This window comes from Ovis aries, chromosome 1, assembly GCF_016772045.2.
Source record: "Ovis aries strain OAR_USU_Benz2616 breed Rambouillet chromosome 1, ARS-UI_Ramb_v3.0, whole genome shotgun sequence".
Taxonomy (NCBI): Eukaryota; Metazoa; Chordata; class Mammalia; order Artiodactyla; family Bovidae; genus Ovis; species Ovis aries.
In genome coordinates this window covers 1,085,948-1,105,639 of record NC_056054.1, presented here as the reverse complement: position 1 = coordinate 1,105,639, position 19,692 = coordinate 1,085,948, and the positions used below count along the sequence as shown (strand labels likewise).

Here is a 19,692-nt window from a genome sequence, read left to right as displayed (position 1 = left end):
ACAGAGAGAGCTCTGCCTAGCTGGCATCTCACCAGAGCAGGGACCCCTGCCCAGCTGCCCTGCCTGCCCAAGCAGAGTCCTGCACAACCCGAGTGATGCCACCAGCCCCGCCCTTGCGCCCCCACGTGCCCTGCAGCCCCAGTAGGGCAGCCTCTCCAGCGTCAGCGCCTGCGGGCCCCAGACCCCAGCCGGAGGCAGCAGCAGAGGCGCCATCCACTGACGGTCACTTTATTCAGGGGTCGCCGCCCACTGGCTTGCTGTGCAAGCATTCAACAAAGCTTGGTTGTCAGGGCCCTGTAGCGCCGAGGGCCCCCAGCCTGGGAAGGGGCCGGGCAGCAGACTGGGAGGAGGCTTCCGTGGACCCCGCCGGGCAGCATGGGGTGCTCACCTGCCCGCCCCTGCTCGAGTCCTGACAGGCCCCCGAGCCCACTGGCCCAGCTCCCCCTGGAGGCCGAGGTTGCTGTGAAGGCCTTCTTTCCTCGGCGGGCCAGGACGAAGCCTCGGGGTGCTCTGGGAGCCCCGTGTGTCAGCGGGGCGCCCAGACGCTCACTCGTGACCGTAGGTGGAGTATGACACGTGGCACCTGGCCTTGCGTGGCGGCTTCTGGGCCTCAGGCCCCTGGGGCTCGTTGCCAAGTTGCTTCAGGGGTTTCTTTATGAATGTCATTGGGTACATTTCTCCTGTCAGGGAAAGGAGGACACAGGTAAGGCAGCATCCGGCCCAGGACAGCCCCCAGGTCAGGAGGAGAGGGGGCTGTCCTTGTCCCCGGAGGTCTCTCTGCCTTGTCCCTGAGCACTGGGCCCTCCCTGCTCTGGGTCAGGCCCGGGGCCACCCTTGAGCTCCCAAGCCCTGCCCACTCCAGGCCAGGTGCCGGTCAGTGAGCGGCTCCCTCCTTGCCTCCTGTCCCTGTTCATTTCTCGTGGGGATCCGGAAGTCACAGACATCCTAAGCCACACTGATGGGCACAGAGCAGCCAGCGCCTCGGAGCCACCTGTGCGTGGCCTGGGCATGGGTACACACTCAAGCACGCGGGTGTACACACGAGTGTGCACACGCAGGAATGCATTCTCCACTCCCCTCCAGGTGACACGCGGCATCCCTTTACCTGGAGACAACCCCTCTGTCTAGAAGTGATGGTCATCATCACAGTGCGGCTACTCAAATTCTGAATGGAGAACCGACTCTCCAACCCTAAGTCCCTAGTGAACAGTGGAAGGCTTAGAACCAGGGTGTCTGTCCCTACAAGAAAGTGAAGACAGGGCAAGTCACGTGTCAGAGCCATCAAAGATGGGGCATGTGGGTGGGATCCCAGGGGACCCCCAGCGGACGCCCCCTGCACCGCAGGGACACCTTCCAGAGAGGACCCAGCCCCCTAAAGTGAAACCTGTGTGTGCCCGCTTAGTCGCTCAGTCGTGTCTGACTGACCCCATGTGCTGCAGCCCGCCAGGCGCCCCTCTCCATGGGGACCCTCCAGGCAAGAATACTGGAGTGGGTTGCCATTTCCTTCTCCAGGGGATCCTCCAACCCAGGGATCGAACCCAGGCCTCCCGTATCGCAGACGGATTCTTTACCATCTGAGCCACCAGGGAGGCCAAAGTGAAACCTCCGTGACCCTATTTCCCTCCTTCCTCTTCGTGGCGTAAAAAATAACAAGAACCTCCCCAGTTTCTATTATACTACAAACCTATTTCTATACACAAACTGGGAAAACGAGAAAAACACCGGCAAGAAGCTTACCAAATTCTCAAAATATGCACCAGCACCTACCTGGGGAATCAGACCAACTGGGCTAAGATGAGAGTGTCAAGGAAGAGGGGTAAGTATTCAGAAACGTCTATTTTGAAGAAGTCATAGCAGGATGCTAACTGTTGAAATGACCGCCTTCCTGGCAGATACATCAAAATGTTGGGCAAAATCAGTATTTATTAATATAAAGTCAATAGCCACCTGAGGTCACAGGGGACCTAAGTCCCACACACTTAAAAACACCTGTGTGGCCATAGTGAGTGTGTGTGTGGATATCAGATGCAGCAATATCTCCTGCAGGGCATCACAGGTGTGGAGCTGGCAGCCCTGTGCGGCCTGGACTGGGGAAGGGACGAAAAGTTCTCCCTGTGGGCAGAGGGGCCAGGAAAGCTTTGCTGCCAGGGCTCTGAGCAGAAGCGTCTCCCAGCAGCGTGGGCATCCCACAGATCCTCAGCTGACAGTGGAGAGGAGCAGACATGAAAGAACCCATAGGATTCTCCCAGTGTCAGGCAGAATGTGATTCCCCTGGGTGGGGGGAGGGAATAGAAAATCCCCAGTGATAGGAGCTCAGGTTTTAAAATTCCAACATGCCGAAACATCCCAGCCGAGAGAGCGCCCCAAGGACATTAGGTATGATGCAAACCGCTGCAGTGGATAAAGTGTGTACAGCAGCCACCGGCTCAGCCCAGAGGACGCGGCCAGGCTCAGTTCAGACCTAGCTCTGCCGCCTAAGCCGCTGGCACACAGGTCACAAGCCCCCACATGAGGACATGCCTTCAAAGCCAGCACAAATTTGCATAACTTCGTAGAGACAGACAGAGAAAGCCAAACAACTGAGGAGACAGAGGACCATGTTCCAAATAAGAGAACAAGACGAAACCCCAGGGGGGAGAAAGGCCCCGAAGAAACACGAGGAGGAATTCACCAGGTAAGAAGTTCAAAGCGACAATCCAGAGAAATACTGACCAAGCTTGGGGAGAGAATTTAGGGACACAGACCTTCAACAGAGAGTTAGAAAATACAAAGAAAACCAACCAGAGCAAAAGAAGCCACGGAAATGAAGACCACGCTGCAGGGAGCCAACTGCAGACAAGCTGACACAGAAGGACACACAGGTGGCCTGGAAGGCAGTCACGGGGGCCACCCAATCGGAACAGCGGGGAGAAAGCATCTCTCAAACGAGGACAGTTTAAAGAGCCTCCGAGACAACAGCATGCATACTCACACTCACACTGTAGGGGCCCCAGGAGGAGAGGAGAGAGAAAAGGGGCAGAGAACGTATTTGATAAAATGATGGCTGAAAACATCCCTTTCCTGAAGAAGGAAGCCGATATCCAGGTAAAGGCCACGAAGGGTCCCAAACAAGACGAACAAGAGGGACACGCACCAAGACGTGTCGTAAGGAAGACGGCGAAGGGTAAAGGCGAAGAGAGGACTTTAAAGGCAGCAAGAGAAAGAGAGTCACAAGCAAGGGAGCCCCCACAAGGCTATCAGCTGATGTTTCTTTGCAGGCTGGAAGGGGGCGGCATGATGTAGTTAAAGTATTGACAGGGAAAACCTACAACCAGATACTCCACCTAACAAGATCATCATTCAGAACTGAAGAAGAGTTCCTCAGACAAGCGAAAACTAAGAGTCTGTCACCACTGAACTAGCCTTACAAGAAATGCTCAGGGGCCCTTTTTTAATCAATAAAAGAAAAGGCCATACAAAGAAATAAGAAAATCTAGGAAGGAAAAATATTTCACGGGAAAGGCAAATATATAGCAAAGGCAGTGGAGCAGCCACTTAAAATTTAAGCTAGTACGAAGGTTAAAAGACAAAAAGCATAAAATTAACTACATATAACTACAATGAGGACTTAAGAGATACGCATAAAGATGTAAACTATGACATCAGAACATAAAATTGTGGAGTAGAGGAGTGAAAAGATGCAGTTTTCAAAATGTGTTTGAATTAAAATATGGTCATCAGGGTAAAACAAATTAGAGATATAGATAGATACAGACACAGTTACACAGAGACATATATATGAACCTCCCAGTAACAGCAAAGCAAAACCCTACAACGGATACACACACAAAAAGAGAAAGGAACGCAAACATAACATTAAAGAAAGCTATCGAACCACAAGGGGAGAGAAAGACTGAAAAAAGGAGAGATCAGAGAAGAACCACAAGACAACTAGAGAGTAAGTACCGGAGTGGCGGTGAGTGCACACCCGTCGCTCATCACCTCCGTTAAAGAGACACGCCGCAGCTGAACGCACTTGCCTCGTTTGCTTTAAACTATCCATATGCTGCCCATAGGAGAGTCATCTCGGAACTAAAGACACAGAGCCTGAAAATGGAAGAACGGAAACAGGTGTTCCTTGAAGACAGATACAGAAAGAGAGGTGGGGCAGTAATACACATATGAGACAAAACAGAACTTAAAGTCTACAACAAAAGACAAAGGAGGGCATCGTATGATGATACAGTAACTATTCCAAGAACAGGATATGATGTTCCTAAACACATTGTATATGCTCCTGACATACGAGCACCTCAAACATACAAAGCAAATGTTAAGACGGAGAAAACCATACAGTGATACCTGCCATACATTAAGGGACTGTTCAGCCAGACGGAAAATCAACAAGGAAGCGAGGGCCTTAAGCGACACACTCGGCCAAACAGGCTTGATGGGTGTCTATTGAACTTTCCATCCCCGAAACAGCAGAATACACATTCTCTTCAAGTGCATGGGGAGCGTTCTCCAGGATAGATGGCACGCTAGGCCACAAAACAAGTCTCAACGGATTTATGAAGACTGAAATGGTGTCAAGCATCTTTTCTGAACCCAGCGGCATGAAATTAGTACTCTACCACAGGAAGAAAGTGGGTGAAAAACATGGAGACTGACCAGCATGCTACTGAAAAAGAAACAGAGTCCGTGAAGAAATCAAAGACAAAAAGCACCTCGAAATGAATGAAAGTAGAAACCTAACTTTCCAAAATCTGTGGAGTGAAGCAAAGCAGCTCTAAGAGGGGAATTTATAGCAGCACAGGCCTTTGCTGTTGCCCAGGCATTAAGTCCTATCCAAATCTGCAACCCCATGGGCTGCCGCACCCGAGGCTTCCTGTCCATCGCGGTCTCCCGGAGCTTGCCCAGACTCTTGTTCATTGAGCTGGTGATGCTGTCCACTTCATCCTCTGTCTCATCCCCTTCCCCTCCTGCCCTCAGTCTTTCCCAGCATCCGAGTCTTTTCCAATGAGTCGGCTCTTCACATCATCCATGTACTGGAGCTTCAGCATCAGTCCTTCCAACAAATATTCCGGGTTAATTTCCTTTAGGACTGACTGGTTGGATCTCCGTGCTGCCCAAGGGACTCTCAGGAGTCCTTCAGCACCACAATTCAAAAGCATCAAATCTTCGGGGATCAGCCCTCTTTATGGTCCAACTCTCACATCTGTACATGACTAGTGGAAAACCCATAGTTTTGACTAGAAGGACCTTTGTTGGCAAGGTGATATCTCTGCTTTTTAACATGCTGTCTAGGTTTATCATAGCTTTCCTTCCTAGGAGCACCCTTTAATTTCATGGCTGCAGTCACTGTCCACAGTGATTTTGGAGCCAAAGAAAATAAAATCACTGTTTCCACTTCTTCCCCTTCTATTTGCCATGACTGGATGCCTTGATCTTAAATTTTATAATGTTGCATTTTAAGCCAGCTTTTTCACTCTCCTCTTTCACCACCATCAAGAGGCTCTTAAGTTCTTCATTTTCTGCCATTAGAGTGACACCATCTGCATATCTGAGGTTGCTGATATTTCTCCTGGCAATCTTGATTCCAGCTTGTGATTCATCCTGGCAGGTATTCTGCATGCTATAATCTGTGTATAAGTTAAATAAGCAGGGTGACAACATACAGCCTTGACATACTCCTTTCCCAATTTTGACCAGTCCATTGCTACATGTCGGGTTCTAACTGCTGCTGCTTACCCTGCAAAGAGGCTTCTCATGAGACAGGTAAAGTGGTCTGGTATTCCCCTCTCTTTAAGAATCTTCCACAGTTTGGTGTGATCCACACAGTCAAATGGAGCAGATGTAGACGTTTTTCTGGAATTCTTTGCTTTCTCTCTGATCCAAGGAATGTTGGCAATTTGATCTCTAGTTCCTCTGCCTTTTCTATATCCAGCTTGTACATCTGGAATTCTCAGTTCACATACTGTTGAAGCCTAACTTGAAGGATTTTGAGCATGACCTTGCTAGCATGTGAAATGAGTGCAAGTGTGTGGTAGTTTGGACATTATTTGGGATTGGAATGAAAACTGACCTTGTCCAGTCCTGTGGCCACTGCTGAGTTTTCCAAATTTGCTGCCATATTGAGTGCGGCACTTTCACAGCATCATCTTTTTGGATTTTAAGTAGCTCAGCTGGAATTCCATCACCTCCACGAGCTTTGTTTACAGTAATGCTTCCTAAGGCCCACTTGACTTGACACTCCAGGACGTCTGGCTCTAGGTGAGTGGTTATCTAGGTCATTAAGACCTTTCTTACAGTTCTGTGTATTGTTGCCACCTCTTCTTAACCTCTTCTGCTTCTGTTAGGTCCTGACCTTTCTGTCCTTTATTGTGCCCATCTTTGCATGCAATGTTCCCTTGATATCTATCTCCAGTTTTCTTAGCGAGATCTCTTTCTCATTCGACTGTTTTCTTCTATTTCTTTGCACTGTTCACTTACAGCTTTCTTATCTCTCCTTGCTATTCTCTGGAACTCGGCATTCAGTTAGGTACATCTTTCCCTCTCTCCCTAGGCTTTCACGTCTCTTCTTTTCTCAGCTATCTGTAAAGCCTCCTCAGACAAACACGTTTTGGTTTTGGTCACTGCCTCCTACATAACGTTGTGAACCTCTGTCCATAGTCCTTCAGGCACTCTGTCTACCACATCTAATCTCTTGAATCTATTTGTCACCTCCAGTGTATAATCATAAGAGATTTGATTTAGGTCATATCTGAATGGCATAGCAGTGTTCCCTACTTTATTCAACCTAAGCCTGAATTCTGCAATAGTTCAGTTCAGTTGCTCAGTCATCTCTGATTCTTTGCGACCCCATGGACTGTAGCACGCCAGGCCTCCCTGTCCATCACCAACTCCCAGAGTCTACCCAAACTCATTTCCATTGAGCTGGTGATGCCATCCAGCCATCTCATCCTCTGTCGTCCCCTTCTCCTCCTGCCTTCAATCTTTCCCAGCATCAGGGTCTTTTCCAATGAGTCAGCTCTTCACATCAGGTGGCCAAAGTACTGGAGTTTCAGCTTCAGCATCATTCCCTCCAGTGAATACCCAGGATTGATCTCCTTTAGGATGGACTGGTTGGATCTCCTTGCAGTCCAAGGAACTCTCAAGAGTCTTCTCCAACACCACAGTTCAAAAGCATCAATTCTTCGGTCCTCAGCTTTCTTCACAATCCAACTCTCACATCCATACACGACCACAGGAAAAACCATAGCCTTAACGAGACAGACCTGTGTTGACAAAGTAATGTCTCTGCTTTTGAATATGCTATCTAGGTTGGTCATAACTTTCCTTCCAAGGAGTAAGCGTCTTTTAATTTCATGGCTGCAATCACCATCTACAGTGATTTTGGAGCCCAGAAAAATAAAGTCAGCCACTGTTTCTACTGTTTCCCCATCTATTTGCCATGAAGGGATGGGACCAGATGCCATGATCTCCATTTTCTGAATGTTGAGCTTTAAGCCAACTTTTTCACTCTCCTCTTTCACTTTCATCAAGAGGCTTTTTAGTTCCTCTTCACTTTCTGCCATAAGGGTGGTGTCATCTGCATATCTGAGGTTATTGATATTTCTCCCAGCAATCTTGATTCCAGCTTGTGCTTCTTCCAGCCCAGCATTTCTCATGATGTACTCTGCAATAAGGAGTTCATAATCTGAGCCAGAGTCAGCTCCAGTCGGCTCTACGCAAAGAAACAAACAAACAAAATAAACTCTCAAATAAGCTACCTAACTTCCCACTTAAAAGATTAGAAAAAGAAGACCAAAGTCCAAACTTAACAGAAGGAAGGAAATAAAGATGAGAGTGGAAATAAATAGAATAGAGACCAAAAAGTGTTAGGGAAGATCAATAAAAATAATAGCTGGTTTTTTGAAAAGATAAAATTGATAAACCTGTAGCCAGAATTATCAAGGGAAAAAAGGGTGGCCCAAATTTTAAAACTTATAAATGAAAGAGAAGTTATAACCAATATCTGAAAAATACACACCATCATATGGAAATACTATGAACAGTTCTATACCAACAAATTGCACAACTCAGAAGAAATGGATACGTTCCTTGAAACACAATCTTCCAAGACTGAATCAGGAAGAAACAGAAAATCTGACCAGACTGGCTACTAGCAATGAAATTGAATCAGCAATTTAAAAACTCCCAATAAAAAAAAAAAAAAAAAAACCTCCCAATAAATAAAATTCCAGGGCTAAATGACTTCACAGTTGAATTCTATCAAACATTTTTAAAAGTGGTAACACCTGTCCTCCTCAAACTATTCCAAAAAACTGAAGTGAAGGGAACACTTCCAAACTCATTCTATGAGGCCAGCCTCACTCTGATATCAAAACCAGACAAACTCACTATAAAAAAATTACCAACTAATATCCCTGATGAACAAAGATGCAAATAGTCTCAACAAAATATTATCAAATTGAATTCAACAATAAATAAATATGATCATACATCATTATCAAGCAGGATTTATTCCAGGGATGCAAAAATGGTTCAGTATATGCAAATCAATCAGCATGAAACACCACATTAGCAAAACAAAGGATAAAAATCACGTGATCATCTCAGTAAATAACTAACCAAAAAAGCACCTGACAAAAGTCAATGCCCATTTGTGACTAAAAGAGAGAAACAAACTCTCCGCAAAATTGCTATAGAGGGAATGTACCTCAACATAATAAAGACCATTTGAGACAAACTCACAGCTAACATCATAGTCAATGGTGAAAATCCGAAAGCTTTTCTTTTCACCATTTCTATTTACCACACTATCGGAAGACACAGCACTCAGACAACAAAAGGCATCCAAACTGGAGGAAAGAAGGAAAACTGTCACCGTTTACAGATGACCTGATGCTATACAGAGAAAACCCTAAAGACTCCACCAACAAACCATTAGAAATGTTTTAATAAATACAGTAAATTTGCAGCATACAAAATTAATATTCAGAGTTCTGTTGCTTTTCTATACACTGATAATGAATTATCAGAAAGAGGAAATAAAACAGTCTCATTTACAATCACGTCAGATAAAATAAAGCTCCTAGGAATAAATGTAACCAAGAAAGGAAAATACCTGCACTGTGGAAACGATGAGACACTGAAGAAGGAAGCTGAAGACCAGGCGTATAAACGGAACGCTATCACTCGCACATGGATTAGTGGAGTTAATATGTTAAAATGGCCAGACAACCCAAAGCAGTCTACAAAGTCAATGCAATCTCTGTCAAATACCAATGACATTTTTTCTCATTGGAATAGAGAAAATGATTCCTGCACGTGTATGGAATCATAAAAGACTTCAAATAGCCAAAGCAATCTTGAGAAAGAAGAAAGAAGGCATCACATGTCTTGACTTCAAACTATATTACAAAGCTATAATAACGGGGGAAAGACGGACTCTTCAAAAAGTGGTGTTGGGAAAACTGGGCAGCTACAGGTAAATTCATCAAGCTGGACCACTATGTCACACCGCACACAAAAAGGAATCAAAACAGACTCGAAAGTTAAGACCTGAAACCACACAACTCCAAGAAGAAAACACAGGCAGTGTTGTCTCTGATATCATCATCCTTAACAATATTTTTACGGATCCAAATCTTCAGGCAAAGGCTTTTAAAAAAGCAAAACTAATCAAATGGGACTACATCAAGCTAAAAGGATTTTGCACAGTGAAAGAAACCATCACCAAGATGAAAAGGCCACCTACTGAACAGGAGAAGATATTTGTAAATGATATGTCTGATAAGGCATTACTACCCGAAACATATAGACAACTCATACAAGTCAATATGTTTTTAAAAGCCCAATCTGATTTTAAAATGGGCAGAGGACTGGAATAAGCCTGTTTCCAAAGCAGACAGACAAATGGCCAACATACACACGAAAAGATGCTCAACATCACTAACCAGCAGGGAAATTCAAATCAAAAACTCCGTGAGACACTGCTTCACACCTGTCAAAATGGCCATCATCAAAAAGACAATAAATACGTGTTGGCGGGGATGTGGAGAAAACGCAGCCCTCAGGCACTGTTGGTGGGCATGGAAATTGGTGCGGCCGCTATGGAAAATGGATTAAAAATTAAAAACAGAACTATGATACAACCTATCAATCCCACTTAGGTATTTATAATCCAAAGAAAAGGAAAACACTAATTTGAAAAGACATATGCACCCCAAAGATGCTGGGAAAGATGGAAGGCAAAAGGAGAAGAGGGTGGCAGAGGATGAGTTGGTGAGATGGCATCACCAACTTGATGGACATGAGTTTGAGCAAGCTCCAGGAGTTGGTGATGGACAGGGAAGCCTGGCGTGCTGCAGTCCACAGGGTTGCAAAGAGTTGGACACAGCTTAGCAACTCAACAATGACAAAACACCCCAATATTCACAGAAGCAATATTTATAACAGCCAAGATATGGAACGTAAAGAAAGTGTGGCCTGTTTATACAATGGAATACTGTTGTGGCTGTTCAGCTGCCAAGCGGTGTCCAGCTCTTTGCGACTCCATGGACTGCAGCATGCGGCACTTACAGCTGGGGGGCTCTGCAGCCTGGAAGGACACCTGAAGCTCCAGGACACACAAACCTGCCTTCTGCATCCTTCCTGAGACTCACCCTGCCACTCCCCACCTCTGCAGAACACAGAATGCTGGGTTCTGGGCAGAATCCCGACACCTATAAATTCCAGGCCCTTTATGTCAACCAGCAACATTCCAGGCCCAGTGCCACTGCCCTTGCCCATCCCAAGCTGCCCCCCAGGCTGCGCCCGTTTTGGGTTCCCTGACTGCCCCAGCTCCAGCTCCCCGGCCACCTCCTCCCGAGGTTCCCCTGACCTTATCTGGCCCAGGCCCCAGCCTCCATCCCCAGCACCGCCCCTCCCCTCATGCTGAGGACATGGGCTCCCCGTGTATCGTCCCCATGGCCCACCCCCCAGCCCCTGACTCTCCTGCTCGAAGAGGGGCCCATCAACCGCTCTCCCCACCCTCCTCGCTCCACCTCCTGGAGCTCGCCTGCTCTGGGGCATGCCCACCTCAGGCACCGCCAGCCTGCTCACTGTCCCCTCCACCGGCACCCCAGTCTGTCCCCCGTCCTCCCCCACCGTCCTCATGACCGAGTCTGGACTCTGAAGGCCACCACGGCCCCGCACTCTGCAGTCGCCCACTATCACCCTGGGACACCGGTGCCCTCTGCGGTCCTGCCTTCCACCTGCCCCACCTCAGCTGCCCTCGGGGTGGGTCTGGGGCAGGGGCCAGGACTTCTTTTCCCAGCCTGAAGGAGGGCTGGAGTCCAGGTGGGTGGACGAGAGAAGCCTGGAAGGCAGGGAAGTGAGAGTGAGGGTCCTGGAGGGCAGGGTGAGGGGGCATCGGGCACACACTCGAGCTGGAGTGTTGGGGGTACCGGGTTGGGGAGGGGAGGGCGAAGCGGAGGGGGCCTCGGACCACTCACTGCCCGTGGACTGACTCCTCAGCAGCTGTCTGGAAAGGCAGCTCCAGGGAACCCGGCCCTCCAGCCACGTGGCGTGACCCTCTACACACTCACAGGGGCACATGGACGCACACACTCACACAGGCATCCGCCCCAGTTGGACAGGGCAGGAGAAACCCCAACCCGCCACACCTCGTCTCCCCTTCCTGCGTCTGTGGGCGGCCCCCTCTCCTGTCCCTCCCTCCCCTCCCCCTCTCCTGTCCCTCCCTCCCCTCCCCTTCTCCTGTCCCTCCCTCCCCTCCCCCTCCCCTGCCCCTCCTCCTCCCCACTTTTCTCTGCAGCCCCGCCTCCCAGATGCTCCCACATACTGACTATTTCTGCACTGAACTCTGACCCCTGCAACCCCCCTGGCCAAACCTTGACCCCCATCAGTCACTTTGACCCCTGCTTATCACTGCCATGTGGTCCCCACTGCCTCTTGGTGGGCTGGCTCTCCCCTCTCCCTGACGCTCAGCCAAGCACCCACGGGATGAGACAAGGCCGGTGCTCGGCCCAGCCCCCGGCAGGCAGCCTGAGCAGGGCAGCACCGCTCCCCAGGGACCCGGCATGTCCCCCACCCAGCCCCTCTCCAGCAGGTGACAGACCATCCCCCATGACGATGACGGCCCGGGGCCACAAGGGAAGGCCTGCAGGCTCCCCCTGGGGCCCAGGCTGTGGGGACAGGCGGGGCCGCCCTGGCCTGCCGTGAGTCCTACCTCTTGCAGCCTGAGTGACTGTAGCTCCAAGTTCTCAGAGAGCTAAGGGGCTGCGTGGCCTGCCCAGCAACCAGAGAAGGGAGGCAGGATATGGGCGCCTCCTCTCACTCAGAGGGCAGAAGCCAGAGGAGGGCCTCGGTAACAGCACAGAACTTTCTGGAAAGGAAGCTTGGCTTTGCAGCAGCCCCAGGGATGTGTGACATCCACTTGGCTCCACGCACACTGGCAGCGCCAGGTCCCTACATGGTCTGAGTCTGTCCATGGGAGAGAGGAGCCCAGCCCGAACCGTCCCCGCATCCGAAATGCCAACCAGCTGCCCGAGGCACTCGGGATCTGAGGGGGTGGCCATCCGCTTGGGTGCAACCCCGCTCCAGCCGGAGTCTCTGCAGACGGCAACGAGGGAGGGGAGCGTCCGGCAGGGAGGACCCTCAGGCTGGAGCTGGGCACGGACGAGGGCTGACAGAGCACGCGCTCCCATCACCATGGTGACCCCCAGGGGCGAGGCAGGAGGCGCTGAGTTTCCGGGAGAGAGAGGGAAGTGAGCGCAGCCCTGGCCTGTGGCCTGAGGGTGGCGGGGCTGGGGAGACGCGCCCCGCCCAAGTTAAAACACACAGGGGCACAGCACCTGCTTGGGAGCAAGATAACGGAGCAGGGTGCAGCCCACGGGGAGGGGAGACGTGAGCCGGCACGACTGACTTCAGCGCGGCAACCACAGGAAGGCAGGCCGTGAGCCCTGCTGTTAAACCAGAAGCCAAGAGCACTCCCAGGAAGTCACAAAGGGCGCAGCGTCCACCGCGGCCTCGACCAGTGAGCCCGGGAAGGGACAGACCAGGTGTCACGGGCCGCAGGGCCCACGGCCGACCGCCCAGAGAGCCAGGGACGAGCAGCGGCCACGGCGGCCTGCGCGCCTGCACGCTGGGGACCTGCAGCCGGGCCCCCGGGGACGGCACTGGGGCTCGCCGCGGCAGCTGCGGGTCAGCCGCAGACACCACTCCTGCCCTGGCCCAGCCGGCAGCTGTGGCCTTCTCCACACCAGGGCTCTGCCTCCTGGAACGTGGGCCCCGCGGGGCAGGGACCGGCGTCCTTGGCCTCTGCAGAGTCCTGGGAGCCCGGTGCACACTGCGAGGCATAGAGGCACTCGGGGCACAGGTTCACCGCAGGGGAGTGGGCGTCGCCTCGGGGGCGGCAGGGGGCGCGAGGGGACGCACGGCCGAGGCAGCGTCGGGGTGCCTACGATGAAGGCGGAGCTGAGCAGCTGAAGGCTAGGTGCGAGGTGTGAAAGCGGAGGACGGTGATTCCCAAGATGGAAAGGATCAAACGACGGCAACACACGGTGGACTGGAAAACAACACATGAAAGGTGGCAACTGCCTCCAAAACTGAACACCGAAAATAATTACAGCCCAACAAGATACTCTCGGACCTGGCACGCAATCGACTGAGTGAGCACCGACAGCAAACAGTGCGTCTGAGAGCAGGAGCTCCGGTGCGGCCGTCCCGGGCGGTGCGGCCAGCACCCAGGACGGGCAGCAGACGGAAGGGGACACTCAGTTGCCACTAACCCCAGGAAGTGGGCTCCAGCCAGGCGGCGCTCATGCCCTGCACCAGTCACTAGGCTGACTATACAGTTACAGGTTCAATTCAGTTCAGTCGCTCAGTCATGTCCAACTCTTTGCGACCCCATGAACCGCAGCACGCCAGGCCTCCCTGTCCATCACCAACTCCCGGAGCTTACTCAAACTCACGTCCATCGAGTCGGTGATACCATCCAACCATCTCATCCTCTGTCGTCCCCTTCTCTTCCCACCTTCAATCCTTCCCAGCATCAGGGTCTTTTCCAGTGAGTCAGTTCTTCACATCAGGTGGCCAAAGTATTGGAGTTTCAGCTTCAACATCAGCCCTTCCAATGAATATTCAGGACTGATTTCCTTTAGGATGGACTGGTTTGATCTCCTTGCTGTCCAAGGGACTCTCAAGTCTTCTCCAGCACCACAGTGCAAAAGCATCAATTCTTTGGCACTCAGCTTTATTTATGGTCCAACACTCACATGCATATGTGACTACTGGAAAAACCATAGCTTTGACTAAATAGACCTCTGTCAGCAAAGTGATCTCTCTGCTTTTGAATATGCTGTCTAGGTTGGTCATAACTTTTCTTCCAAGGAGCAAGTGTCTTTTAATTCCATGCCTGCAATCACCATCTGCAGTGATTCTGGAGCCCAAAAAAAGTCTCTCACCGTTTCCACTGTTTCCCCATCTATTCCCCATGAAGTGATGGGACCAGATGCCATGATCTTAGTTTTCTGAATGTTGAAATTTAAGCCAACTTTTTCACTCTCCTCTTTCACTTTCATCAAGAGGCTTTTTAGTTCTTTTCCACTTTCTGCCATAAGGGTGGTGTCATCTGCATATCTGAGGTTATTGATATTTCTCCCAGCAATCTTGATTCCAGCTTGTGTTTCTTCCAGCCCAGCGTTTCTCATGATGTACTCTGCATGGAAGTTAAATAAGCAGGGTGACAATATACAACCTTGACGTACTCCTTTTCCTATTTGGAACCAGTCTGTTGTTCCACGTCCAGTTCTCACTGTTGCTTCCTGACCTGCATACAGGTTTCTCAAGAGGCAGGTCAGGTGGTCTGGTATTCCCATCTCTTTCAGAATTTTCCACAGTTTATTGTGATCCACACAGTCAAAGGCTTTGGCATAGTCAATAAAACAGAAATAGATGTTTTTCTGGAATGCTCTTGCTTTTTCCATGATCCAGCGGATGTTGGCAATTTGATCTCTGGTTCCTCTGCCTTTTCTAAAACCAGCTTGAACATCTGGAAGTTCATGGTTCACATACTGCTGAAGCCTGGCTTGGAGAATTTTGAGCATTACTTTACTAGCATGTGAGATGAGTGCAATTGTGCGGTAGTTTGAGCATTCTTTGGCATTGCCTTTCTTTGGGATTGGAATGAAAACTGATCTGTGGCCACTGCTGAGTTTTCCAAATTTGCTGGCGTATTGAGTGCAGCACTTTCACAGCATCCTCTTTCAGGATTTGAAATAACTCAACTGGAATTCCATCACCTCCACTAGCTTTGTTCCTAATGATGCTTCCTAAGGCCCACTTGACTTCACATTCCAAGATGTCTGGCTCTAGGTAAGTGATCACAGCGTTATGATTATCTGGGTCATGAAGATCTTTTTTGTATAGTTCCTCTGTGTATTCTTGCCACCTCTTCTTAATATCTTCTGCTTCTGTTAGGTCCAGACCATTTCTGTCCTTTCTTGTGCCCATTTTGCATGAAAATTTCCCTTGTTATCTCTAATTTTCTTGAAGAGATTTCTAGTCTTTCCCATTCTATTGTTTTTCTCTATTTCTTTGTATTGATCACTGAGGAAGGCTTTCTTATCTCTCCTTGCTATTCTTTGGAACTCTGAATTCAAATGGGTATACCTTTCCTTTTCTCCTTTGCCTTTCACTTCTTTTCATAGCTGTTTGTAAGGCCTCCACAGACAATCATTTTGCCTGTTTGCATTTCTTTTTCTTGGGGATAGCCTTTATCCCTGTCTCCTGTACAATGTCACGAACCTCTGTCCATAGTTCATCAGGCACTCTGTCTATCAGATTTAGTCCCTTAAATCTATTTCTCACTTCCACTGTATAATCGTAAGGGATTTAAGTCATACCTGAATGCTCTAGTGGTTTTCCCACTTTCTTCAATTTAAGTCTGAGTTTGGCAATAAGGAGTTCATGATCTGAGCCACAATCAGCTCCCAGTCTTGTTTTTGCTGACTGTATAGAGCTTCTCCATCTTTGGCTGCAAAGAATATAATCAAGCTGATTTGGGTGTTGACCATCTGCTGATGTCCATGTGTAGAGTCTTCTCTTGTGTTGTTGGAAGAGGGTGTTTCCTATGACCAGTGCGTTCTATTGGCAAAACTCTTAACCTTTGCCCTGCTTCATTCCGCGTTCCAAGGCCAGACTCGCCTGTTACTCCAGGCATCTCTTGACTTCTACTTTGCATTCCATTACCCTATAATAAAAATCTTTTGGGGGCTGTTAGTTCTAAAAGGTCTTGTAGGTCTTCACAGAACCATTCAACTCCAGCTTCTTCAGCATTACTGGTTGGGGCATAGACTTGGATAACTGTGATATTGAATGGTTTGCCTTGGAGACGAACAGAGATCATTCTGTCATTTTGAGATTGCATCCAAGTACTGCATTTCAGAGTCTTTTGTTGACCATGATGGCTACTCCATTTCTTCTGAGGGATTCCTGCCCGCAGTAGTCGATATAATGGTCATTTGAGTTAAATTCACCCATTCCAGTCCATTTTAGTTTGCTGATTCCTAGAATGTCGATGTTCACTCTTGCCATCTCCTGTTTGACCACTTCCAATTTTCCTTGATTCATGGACCTGACATTCCAGGTTCCTATGCAATATTGCTCTTTACAGCATCAGACCTTGCTTCTATCACCAGTCACATCCACAACTGGGTATTGTTTTTGCTTTGGCTCCATCTCTTCATTCTTTCTGGAGTTATTTCCCCACTGATCTCACAGGCATTGGAGGGACTGTGAGGAGATACCCCATGTCCAAGGGCAAAGGAGAAGCCATAGAGATGGTGGGAGGGGCAAAACCGTGTTTGGAATCATCCCCACACCTGGGAGTCATCCCCACACCTGGGAGTCATCCCCACACCTTGGAGTCGTCCCCACACCTGGGAATCGTCCTGGGAATCATCCCCACACCTGCCAGAGACACTTGGGGGCTCAAACATACCATGTGCCCACCAGGACCCAGAGACCCCACAGAGACTGAGCCAGAACTGTCTTTGAGTGTCTCCTGCGGAGGTGCGGGTCAGCACGGCCTGCTGCAGGGGCAGGGGCTCTGGGTGCAGCAGACTGGGTATGACATAAGCCCTCTTGGAGGAGGTTGCCATTAACCGCACCGTAGAGCTGCCAGAACTTAGTCAGGACTGAGGAAACAGACTCTTAGAGGGCACACACAGAACCTTGTGTGCACCAGGACCCAGGAGGAAGGGCAGTGACCCCACAGGGGGCCGACTTGCTGTGAGTGTCCAGGAGTCTCCGGCAGAGGCGTGGGCTGGCGGTGGCCTGCTGCAGGGTCAGGGGCACTGAGCGCAGCAGTGCATCATGGGACCCTTGGAGGAGGTCACCATTATCCTCATCACCTCCACCATAGTTTGGCCTCAGGTCAAACAGTGAGGGAACACAGCCCGGCCCAGCAACAGGAAATTGGATTAAAGATTCACTGAGCATGGCCCTGCCCATCAGAACAAGACCCAGGCTCCCCCTCAGTCAGTCTCTCCCATCAGGAAGCTTCCATAAGCCTCTTATCCTTCTCCGTCAGAGGGCAGACAGAGTGGAAACCACATCACAGGAAACTAGCCGAACTGATGGCATGGACCACAGCCGTGACGAACTCAGCGAAGCTGTGAGCCATGCTGTGTTGGCCACCCGAGACAGACGGGCCACGGTGGAGAGTTCTGTCAAAACGTGGTCCCCTGGAGAAGGGAACGGCAAGCCACTTCAGTGTTCTTGCCTTGAGCACCCCATGAACAGTATGAAAAGGCAAAAAGTGGGACCCTGAACGATGAACTCCCCAGGTCAGTAGGTGCCTAATATGCTACTGGAGAAGAGTGGAGAATAGCTCCAGAAAGAATGAAGAGCTACAGGTAAGCAGGTGAAACCACAGTGTAAGAAAATCGTTTGTAGAATCTGAGCGCAGCCTCGTACAGTCTCATCCAGGGTTGCTTCCTAAGCTCACTAGCAAACTGGGCCCTCAAGGACAGGACGGATGGAGTGGACCACAGAGCAGACATTTCCACGTGGCCAAGTTCAACCGAGAGAAGGCCTTTCCCATGGGAGCCGGAGACGGGGTGGGGTGTGCTTTAGGGGGTCCTCACAAGTCAGGGAGAGCAGACCTCCCCAGGAGAAGCAGGCAAGGGGGAAAACAAATGCAGAATCGGCGTGTGGAAGTGAGCTGTGAGCTGACGGGTGCGGCACCCTGGGGACTGGACGGGCCGACACCACCAGAGCCCGGGGCTGGCGGGGCGGGGGAGGGACACGACCAATGACCTCTAGAGGGCGAGCCATGGACACAGAACCAAGGTGTGAAGAGCTAATCCCCGGGAATTAGACAAAGTGGAAAACGGGCCAACAGCGTGTGTGCAGCGGCCTTGCACATGTGGACGGTGAACCTACATTCCCATCAAAGGGGCATCAGGCAGACACGCTGGGGTTCCTGCGTGGAAGTGACAGGACCCCACAGGGCGCTAGGAAGGCAGGTTAAGGTCCAAAGTGCACCTTTCTGTTCTGATGATGGATGGATGGAGTGCATGGAAGAGCACACACCTGTGCACGGGGTGCTGGAGGACACATGCGCGTGCCCGTGTGCACAGGTTAGAATCGAGACACGTTAAGGCGTTATCCTTGAGTAGACTGGGATGCTTTCTGCTGACTTCATCTTGCACAACCAGAATAAAGACTGTCTTCATTTGGGGAAAATGATGTTGCAGATAAATAGCACAGATGTTCACAGCCGAGGTTACAGCGTGACCACGCTCCCACTGCAGGTGTGCATGTGTGTGTGGTGTGCACACACGTTACATATGATGCCTTCTGTTGTTCAGGCGCTCAGTCATGTCCGACTCTTTGCAATCCCATGGACTGCAGCACGCCAGGCCTCCCTGTCCATCACCAACTCCCGGAGCTTGCTCAAACTCATGTCCATTGAGTCAGTGATGCCATCCAACAATCTCATCCTCTGTCGTCCCCTTCTCCTCCTGCCCTCAATCCCTCCCAGCATCAGGACCTTTTCCAATGAGTCAGCTCTTCGCATCAGGTGGCCAAAGTGTTGGAGTTTCAGCTCCAGCATCAGTCCTTCCAATGAACACCCAGGACTGATCTCCTTTAGGATGGGCTGGTTTGGGGACTCTCAAGAGTCCTTTCCAACACCACAGCTCGAAAGCATCAATTCCTCAGCACTCAGCCTTCTTCACAGTCCAACTCTTACATCCATACGTGACTAATGGGAAAACCATAGCTTTGACTTAAAGACCTTTGTCATCAAAGTGATGTGTCTGCTTTTTAATATGTTGTCTAGATTTGTGAGAGCTTTTCTTCCAAGCATCTTTTAACTTCATGGCTGCAGTCACCATCTACTGTGACTTTGGAGCCCAAGACAATAACGTCTGTCACTGTTCCCACCGGCGTCTGTATAGACTCTCGGCTGAAACTGGAAGCACGCACCACAGTGCCAGCCGCGTGATTCCCAGGTGCTGGGATAACTGTCATTGCCCATTTCTTACTTTTGTGTATACGTGTTCTACAACTCATAAGACATCATCGTTAGGAAAGTTTTCCTTCTGGCAGATGTAGTGAGAGGCACCCAGGTCCCCCTCCTCCAGGAAGACACTCCACAGCCACGTCACGTGTCCCAGGGTGGCTTGCAGCCAGAACTGG

General features: G+C 50.1%; 1 protein-coding gene across 4 annotated transcripts in view; it reads right to left on the bottom strand.

Annotated features, from left to right (window-relative positions):
* Positions 1-212: 212 nt before the first annotated feature.
* The window catches only part of ANKMY1 (ankyrin repeat and MYND domain containing 1), a 60,431-nt gene continuing 40,951 nt past the window's right edge, over positions 213-19,692 (bottom strand). For all 4 annotated transcript variants that reach the window (XM_042239676.2, XM_042239680.2, XM_027962335.3 and 1 more), the window contains one exon: positions 213-680. In XM_042239676.2, coding sequence (XP_042095610.1) covers positions 547-680 — 134 coding nt within the window. In that variant the 3' untranslated portion in view covers positions 213-546. The remainder of the gene's footprint in view (positions 681-19,692) is intronic.